We start from the raw sequence: 10,000 nt of genomic DNA on the forward strand, positions 1-10,000 counted from the left end.
GTATATCTGTGTGTGTGCTGGCGTTCACACGTCCACCTAATTGCCTGTGAGTATGTATGCATATTTGCAAATACATATCTATGAACATAATGTATACGCATTTGACCGCCTCTCCATGCACCCACAACCACCCCCCCCCCCCTCCATTCCCCCTTAACCCTTTCCCTCCGTGTTCCAGGGTGGCCAAGCTCGTGACGTCAGAGTTCTTCGACCAAGGCGACCTCGAGAAGAGCAAGTTGAAGATCACGCCTCCCGCCCTGATGGACAGAGACCGCAAGCACGAGCTGCCACTCCTGCAGATGCGTTGGATTAAGGACATCTGTCTGCCTCTCTTCGATGTGAGATTCGTGTTCCTTTCTCGTTTCGTTTCGTCTTTTTCTCTTTAATCTTTTTTTTTTTTGTGATGTGTATTTGGTATCCTTTTTTCCGCAACGTGAATTGGAATTATATATATTTTTTTTGTGGTGTGTATTTGGTATCCTTTTTTTCGTAACGTGAATTGGAATTATATATATATTTTTTTGTTGTTGTTGTTGTGGTGTGTATTTGGTATCCTTTCTCGTAACGTGAATTTGGATTATATATATTTTTTTTGTGGTGTGGATTTGGTTATATTCACGTTCTATATATATTTATTAATTTATCTAGTTTAGAGGTATTCGTTATTCTTCGAAAGGGTACACAAACAAGTACATGGATACACATAAACATATTTTTCTCAAGTACACACTAGGCATCCAATCAGATACTCATGAGAATTACTTCTAAAAGGAAAAATACACTTATACACCTAACTTCCATCCACCCAGACACGCAACCACAACACCTTATACTTGACTTCTGACCACCCAGGCACGCAACCACAACACCTTATACTTGACTTCAGACCACCCAGGCACGCAACCACAACACCTTATACTTGACTTCCGAACACCCAGGCACGCAACCACAACACCTTATACTTGACTTCAGACCACCCAGGCACGCAACCACAACACCTTATACTTGACTTCCGAACACCCAGGCACGCAACCACAACACCTTATACCCAACTTCAGACCACCCAGGCACGCAACCACAACACCTTATACTTGACTTCTGAACACCCAGGCACGCAACCACAACACCTTATACTTGACTTCCGACCACCCAGGCACGCAATCACAACACCTTATACTTGACTTCTGACCACCCAGGCACGCAACCACAACACCTTATACTTGACTTCCGACCACCCAGGCACGCAATCACAACACCTTATACTTGACTTCTGACCACCCAGACACGCAACCACAACACCTTATACTTGACTTCCGAAAACACAAGCACGCAACCACAACACCTTATACTTGACTTCCGAACACCCAGGCACGCAACCACAACACCTTATACTTGACTTCAGACCACCCAGGCACGCAACCACAACACCTTATACCCAACTTCAGACCACCCAGGCACGCAACCACAACACCTTATACTTAACTTCAGACCAGCCAGGCACACAACCACAACACCTTATACTTGACTTCCGACCACCCAGGCACGCAACCACAACACCTTATACTTGACTTCCGACCACCCAGGCACGCAACCACAACACCTTATACTTGACTTCCGACCACCCAGGCACGCAATCACAACACCTTATACTTGACTTCTGACCACCCAGGCACGCAACCACAACACCTTATACTTGACTTCCGACCACCCAGGCACGCAACCACAACACCTTATACTTGACTTCCGACCACCCAGGCACGCAACCACAACACCTTATACTTGACTTTAGACCACCCAGGCACGCAACCACAACACCTTATACTTGACTTCCGAACACCCAGGCACGCAACCACAACACCTTATACTTGACTTCCGAACACCCAGGCACGCAACCACAACACCTTATACTTGACTTTAGACCACCCAGGCACGCAACCACAACACCTTATACTTGACTTCAGACCACCCAGGCACGCAACCACAACACCTTATACTTGACTTCAGACCACCCAGGCACGCAACCACAACACCTTATACTTGACTTCCGACCACCCAGGCACGCAACCACAACACCTTATACTTGACTTCTGACCACCCAGGCACGCAACCACAACACCTTATACTTGACTTCAGACCATCCAGGCACGCAACCACAACACCTTATACTTGACTTCAGACCATCCAGGCACGCAACCACAACACCTTATACTTGACTTCAGACCACCCAGGCACGCAACCACAACACCTTATACTTGACTTCCGACCACCCAGGCACGCAACCACAACACCTTATACTTGACTTCTGACCACCCAGGCACGCAACCACAACACCTTATACTTGACTTCAGACCATCCAGGCACGCAACCACAACACCTTATACTTGACTTCAGACCACCCAGGCACGCAACCACAACACCTTATACTTGACTTCCGACCACCCAGGCACGCAACCACAACACCTTATACTTGACTTCTGACCACCCAGGCACGCAACCACAACACCTTATACTTGACTTCCGACCACCCAGGCACGCAACCACAACACCTTATACTTGACTTCAGACCATCCAGGCACGCAACCACAACACCTTATACTTGACTTCAGACCACCCAGGCACGCAACCACAACACCTTATACTTGACTTCCGACCACCCAGGCACGCAACCACAACACCTTATACTTGACTTCTGACCACCCAGGCACGCAACCACAACACCTTATACTTGACTTCAGACCATCCAGGCACGCAACCACAACACCTTATACTTAACTTTAGACCACCCAGGCACGCAACCACAACACCTTATACTTGACTTCTGATCACCCAGGCACGCAACCACAACACCTTATACTTGACTTCCGACCAGCCAGACACGCAACCACAACACCTTATACTTGACTTCCGACCACCCAGGCACGCAACCACAACACCTTATACTTGACTTCCGAACACCCAGACACGCAACCACAACACCTTATACTTGACTTCTGACCACCCAGACACGCAACCACAACACCTTATACTTGACTTCCGAAAACACAAGCACGCAACCACAAGACCTTATACTTGACTTCCGAACACCCAGGCACGCAATCACAACACCTTATACTTGACTTTAGACCATCCAAGCACGCAACCACAACACCTTATACTTGACTTTAGACCATCCAAGCACGCAACCACAACACCTTATACTTGACTTCCGAACACCCAGGCACGCAACCACAACACCTTATACTTGACTTCTGAACACCCAGGCACGCAACCACAACACCTTATACTTGACTTCCGAACACCCAGGCACGCAACCACAACACCTTATACTTGACTTTAGACCATCCAGGCACGCAACCACAACACCTTATACTTGACTTCCGAACACCCAGGCACGCAACCACAACACCTTATACTTGACTTTAGACCATCCAGGCACGCAACCACAACACCTTATACTTGACTTCTGAACACCCAGGCACGCAACCACAACACCTTATACTTGACTTCCGAACACCCAGGCACGCAACCACAACACCTTATACTTGACTTTAGACCATCCAGGCACGCAACCACAACACCTTATACTTGACTTCCGAACACCCAGGCACGCAACCACAACACCTTATACCCAACTTTAGACCAGCCAGGCACGCAACCACAACACCTTATACTTGACTTCCGACCACGCAACCACAACACCTTATACTTGACTTCCGACCACGCAACCACAACACCTTATACTTGACTTCCGAACACCCAGGCACGCAACCACAACACCTTATACTTGACTTCCGACCACCCAGGCACGCAACCACAACACCTTATACTTGACTTCTGAACACCCAGGCTCGCAACCACAACACCTTATACTTGACTTCCGAACACCCTGGCACGCAACCACAACACCTTATACTTGACTTCCGACCAGCCAGGCACGCAACCACAACACCTTATACTTGACTTCCGACCACCCAGGCACGCAACCACAATACCTTATACTTGACTTCTGACCACCCAGGCACGCAACCACAACACCTTATACTTGACTTCCGAACACCCAGGCACGCAACCACAACACCTTATACTTGACTTCTGACCACCCAGGCACGCAACCACAACACCTTATACTTGACTTCAGACCAGCCAGGCACGCAACCACAACACCTTATACTTGACTTCCGACCACCCAGGCACGCAACCACAACACCTTATACTTGACTTCCGAACACCCAGGCACACAACCACAACACCTTATACTTGACTTCCGAACACCCAGGCACGCAACCACAACACCTTATACTTGACTTCTGACCACCCAGGCACGCAACCACAACACCTTATACCCAACTTTAGACCAGCCAGGCACGCAACCACAACACCTTATACTTGACTTCAGACCACCCAGGCACGCAACCACAACACCTTATACTTGACTTCCGAACACCCAGGCACGCAACCACAACACCTTATACTTGACTTCAGACCACGCAACCACAACACCTTATACTTGACTTCCGACCAGCCAGGCACGCAACCACAACACCTTATACTTGACTTCTGACCACCCAGGCACGCAACCACAACACCTTATACTTGACTTCAGACCACGCAACCACAACACCTTATACTTGACTTCCGACCAGCCAGGCACGCAACCACAACACCTTATACTTGACTTCTGACCACCCAGGCACGCAACCACAACACCTTATACTTGACTTCCGAACATCCAGGCACGCAACCACAACACCTTATACTTGACTTCAGACCACGCAACCACAACACCTTATACTTGACTTCCGACCAGCCAGGCACGCAACCACAACACCTTATACTTGACTTCTGACCACCCAGGCACGCAACCACAACACCTTATACTTGACTTCCGACCACCTAGGCACGCAACCACAACACCTTATACTTGACTTCCGACCACCCAGGCACGCAATCACAACACCTTATACTTGACTTCTGACCATCCAGGCACGCAACCACAACACCTTATACTTGACTTCTGACCACCCAGGCACGCAACCACAACACCTTATACTTGACTTCAGACCACCCAGGCACGCAACCACAACACCTTATACTTGACTTCAGACCACCCAGGCACGCAACCACAACACCTTATACTTGACTTCCGAACACCCAGGCACGCAACCACAACACCTTATACTTGACTTCAGACCACCCAGGCACGCAACCACAACACCTTATACTTGACTTCAGACCAGTCAGGCACGCAATCACAACACCTTATACTTGACTTCCGAACACCCAGGCACGCAACCACAACACCTTATACTTGACTTCCGAACACCCAGACACGCAACCACAACACCTTATACTTGACTTCCGAACACCTTGGCACGCAACCACAACACCTTATACTTGACTTCCAACCACCCAGGCACGCAACCACAACACCTTATACTTGACTTCCGAACACCCAGGCACGCAACCACAACACCTCATACTTGACTTCAGACCACCCAGGCACGCAACCACAACACCTCATACTTGACTTCAGACCACCCAGGCACGCAACCACAACACCTTATACTTGACTTCTGAACACCCAGGCACGCAACCACAACACCTTATACTTGACCAGATCACCCAGGCACGCAACCACAACACCTTATACTTGACTTCCGAACACCCAGACACGCAACCACAACACCTTATACCCAACTTCAGACCAGCCAGGCACGCAACCACAACACCTTATACTTGACTTCCGAACATCCAGGCACGCAACCACAACACCTTATACTTGACTTCCGAACACCCAGGCACGCAACCACAACACCTTATACTTGGCTTCCGACCACGCAACCACAACACCTTATACTTGACTTCCGACCACCCAGACACGCAACCACAACACCTTATACTTGACTTCCGACCACCCAGGCACGCAACCACAACACCTTATACTTGACTTCCGACCACCCAGGCACGCAACCACAACACCTTATACTTGACTTCCGAACACCCAGGCACGCAACCACAACACCTTATACTTGACTTCCGACCACCCAGGCACGCAACCACAACACCTTATACTTGACTTCCGAACACCCAGGCACGCAACCACAACACCTTATACTTGACTTCCGACCACCCAGGCACGCAACCACAACACCTTATACTTGACTTCTGATCACCCAGGCACGCAACCACAACACCTTATACTTGACTTCCGACCACCCAGGCACGCAACCACAACACCTTATACTTGACTTCTGACCACCCAGGCACGCAACCACAACACCTTATACTTGACTTCTGACCACCCAGGCACGCAACCACAACACCTTATACTTGACTTCCGACCACCCAGGCACGCAACCACAACACCTTATACTTGACTTCCAACCACCCAGGCACGCAACCACAACACCTTATACTTGACTTCCGACCACCCAGGCACGCAACCACAACACCTTATACTTGACTTCCGACCACCCAGGCACGCAACCACAACACCTTATACTTGACTTCTGATCACCCAGGCACGCAACCACAACACCTTATACTTGACTTCCGACCACCCAGGCACGCAACCACAACACCTTATACTTGACTTCTGACCACCCAGGCACGCAACCACAACACCTTATACTTGACTTCTGACCACCCAGGCACGCAACCACAACACCTTATACTTGACTTCTGATCACCCAGGCACGCAACCACAACACCTTATACTTGACTTCAGACCACCCAGGCACGCAATCACAACACCTTATACTTGACTTCTGACCACCCAGGCACGCAACCACAACACCTTATACTTGACTTCCGACCACCCAGGCACGCAACCACAACACCTTATACTTGACTTCAGACCATCCAGGCACGCAACCACAACACCTTATACTTGACTTCTGACCACCCAGGCACGCAACCACAACACCTTATACTTAACTTCAGACCATCCAGGCACGCAACCACAACACCTTATACTTGACTTCCGAACACCCAGGCACGCAACCACAATACCTTATACCCAACTTCAGACCACCCAGGCACGCAACCACAACACCTTATACTTGACCAGATCACCCAGGCACGCAACCACAACACCTTATACCCAACTTCAGACCAGTCAGGCACGCAACCACAACACCTTATACTTGACTTCCGAACACCCAGGCACGCAACCACAACACCTTATACTTGACTTCCGAACATCCAGGCACGCAACCACAACACCTTATACTTGACTTCCGACCACCCAGGCACGCAACCACAACACCTTATACTTAACTTTAGACCAGCCAGGCACGCAACCACAACACCTTATACTTGACTTCCGAACACCCAGGCACGCAACCACAACACCTTATACTTGACTTCAGACCACCCAGGCACGCAACCACAACACCTTATACTTGACTTCCGAACACCCAGGCACGCAACCACAACACCTTATACTTGACTTCAGACCACCCAGGCACGCAACCACAACACCTTATACTTGACTTCTGACCACCCAGGCACGCAACCACAACACCTTATACTTGACTTCCGAACACCCAGGCACGCAACCACAACACCTTATACTTGACTTCCGAACATCCAGGCACGCAACCACAACACCTTATACTTGACTTCCGAACACCCAGGCACGCAACCACAACACCTTATACTTGACTTCCGAACACCCAGGCACGCAATCACAACACCTTATACTTGACTTCCGAACACCCAGGCACGCAACCACAACACCTTATACTTGACTTCCGAACACCCAGGCACGCAACCACAACACCTTATACTTGACTTCCGAACACCCAGGCACGCAACCACAACACCTTATACTTGACTTCCGAACACCCAGGCACGCAATCACAACACCTTATACTTGACTTCCGAACACCCAGGCACGCAACCACAACACCTTATACTTGACTTCTGAACACCCAGGCACGCAATCACAACACCTTATACTTGACCAGATCACCCAGGCACGCAACCACAACACCTCATACTTGACTTCTGACCACCCAGGCACGCAACCACAACACCTTATACTTGACTTCCGAACACCCAGGCACGCAACCACAACACCTTATACTTGACTTCCGAACACCCAGGCACGCAACCACAACACCTTATACTTGACTTCCGACCACCCAGGCACGCAACCACAACACCTTATACTTGACTTCTGACCACCCAGGCACGCAACCACAACACCTTATACTTGACTTCTGACCAGCCAGGCACGCAACCACAACACCTTATACTTGACTTCCGAACACCCAGGCACGCAACCACAACACCTTATACTTGACTTCCGACCACCCAGGCACGCAACCACAACACCTTATACTTGACTTCCGAACACCCAGGCACGCAACCACAACACCTCATACTTGACTTCTGACCACCCAGGCACGCAACCACAACACCTTATACTTGACTTCCGACCACCCAGGCACGCAACCACAACACCTTATACCCAACTTCAGACCACCCAGGCACGCAACCACAACACCTTATACTTGACTTCCGACCACCCAGGCACGCAACCACAACACCTTATACTTGACTTCCGAACACTCAGGCAAACAAGCACAACACCTTATACTTGACTTCCGACCACCCAGGCACGCAACCACAACACCTTATACCCAACTTCAGACCACTCAGGCAAACAAGCACAACACCTTATACTTGACTTCAGACCACCCAGGCACGCAACCACAACACCTTATACTTGACTTCCGACCACCAAGGCACGCAATCACAACACCTTATACCCAACTTCAGACCAGTCAGGCACACAATCACAATACCCCAGAACTTTACCCCATCCTCCCGACCACCCAACCACACGAACCACAGAACCAGCCCATGTCTCTTTAATAATAAAAAGATGAGTGAGAAAAGATTACCAGGTCTGCGTAAACTTGCATGACTGGCTTGGCGTGAGTCATGGAGTCTCTCTCTCTCTCTCTCTCTCTCTCTCTCTCTCTCTCTCTCTCTCTCTCTCTTTCTCTCTCTCTCTCTCTCTCTCTCTCTCTCTCTCTCTCTCTCTCTCTCTCTCTCCGTTGTTATTTTTTTATCACTTACGCTAAATAGACATCAAAGTCATTAAAAAAAAAAAAAAAGTTTTACCGTCTCTCATCACGTGATCACCCCCTTCTTTACTAACCCTCCCCCCTTCTCCCTCCCCCCCCACCCCCAGGGCCTGGCGCAAGTGAACCCCAAGATGGCACCCATGCGTGACGGCGCCCTCAGGAACATGACGCGCTGGGCCAAGCTCGCCGCGTCACAGGAGAACGGCCTCTCTGACCTCCAGGAGCCGCCCGACATACCCCGAGTTCCTGATGGATAGTCGACGCTGAGCTGCTGGAGGAACCAGGTGTGCGGCCTCCTGTAGGGCACCTCTGCTGCTGCTGCTGCTGCTGGGGACGGAGGGGGAGAAACTCTGAGGAGGGAAAAAAAGGGGGGGGGGGATTTATCAAGCTGTTTATCTACTTATCTATTTGTCTGTGTGTTTGTTTTTTCGAGATGTATTTCCTCGTGGTCGGATCTGCGAGGGGTACGTGGAGAGGGTATGCTAGTATTTTTTGGCATTCCGGAGACAAGAAATAGATAAATAAATAGATAAAATGATAATTAAGTAAATTAGCTATCGAAACTTCAGCGAAATTTCATGATGTAAACTTTTTTTTTATTTTTTATTGTAAATTTATAACACGAGAACAAGAGAGAGACACAGCTATTTCCCCAAGATTCCTCAACCAACATAACAAAAGAAAAGAAAACAATACAAAAATCAGAAAAGAAAAGTCAAGAAAAGATAAGAAAACGAGAACCAGAAAAGAAAAGATAAGAAAACGAGAACCAGAAAAGAAAAGTCAAGAAAAGATAAGAAAACGAGAACCAGAAAAGAAAAATCAAGAAAAAAGAAAACAAAAACGAGAAATTTCTCCCTCAAGGTCGTCTCAGAGTCGCATCACAGAGGCCACAGGTAGAC

At 49.1% G+C, this 10,000-nt stretch overlaps 1 protein-coding gene across 1 annotated transcript in view; it reads left to right on the plus strand.

Annotated features, from left to right (window-relative positions):
• LOC138867759 (dual 3',5'-cyclic-AMP and -GMP phosphodiesterase 11A-like) overlaps positions 1 to 9,492 on the plus strand; it is a 43,064-nt gene extending 33,572 nt beyond the window's left edge. The window contains exons 13-14 of the mRNA XM_070144392.1: positions 179 to 338; positions 9,206 to 9,492. Coding sequence (XP_070000493.1) covers positions 179 to 338; positions 9,206 to 9,355 — 310 coding nt within the window. The 3' untranslated portion in view covers positions 9,356 to 9,492. The remainder of the gene's footprint in view (positions 1 to 178; positions 339 to 9,205) is intronic.
• Positions 9,493 to 10,000: the final 508 nt, after the last annotated feature.

The sequence above is a fragment of the Penaeus vannamei genome, chromosome 32 (assembly GCF_042767895.1).
Source record: "Penaeus vannamei isolate JL-2024 chromosome 32, ASM4276789v1, whole genome shotgun sequence".
NCBI classification, from domain to species: Eukaryota; Metazoa; Arthropoda; class Malacostraca; order Decapoda; family Penaeidae; genus Penaeus; species Penaeus vannamei.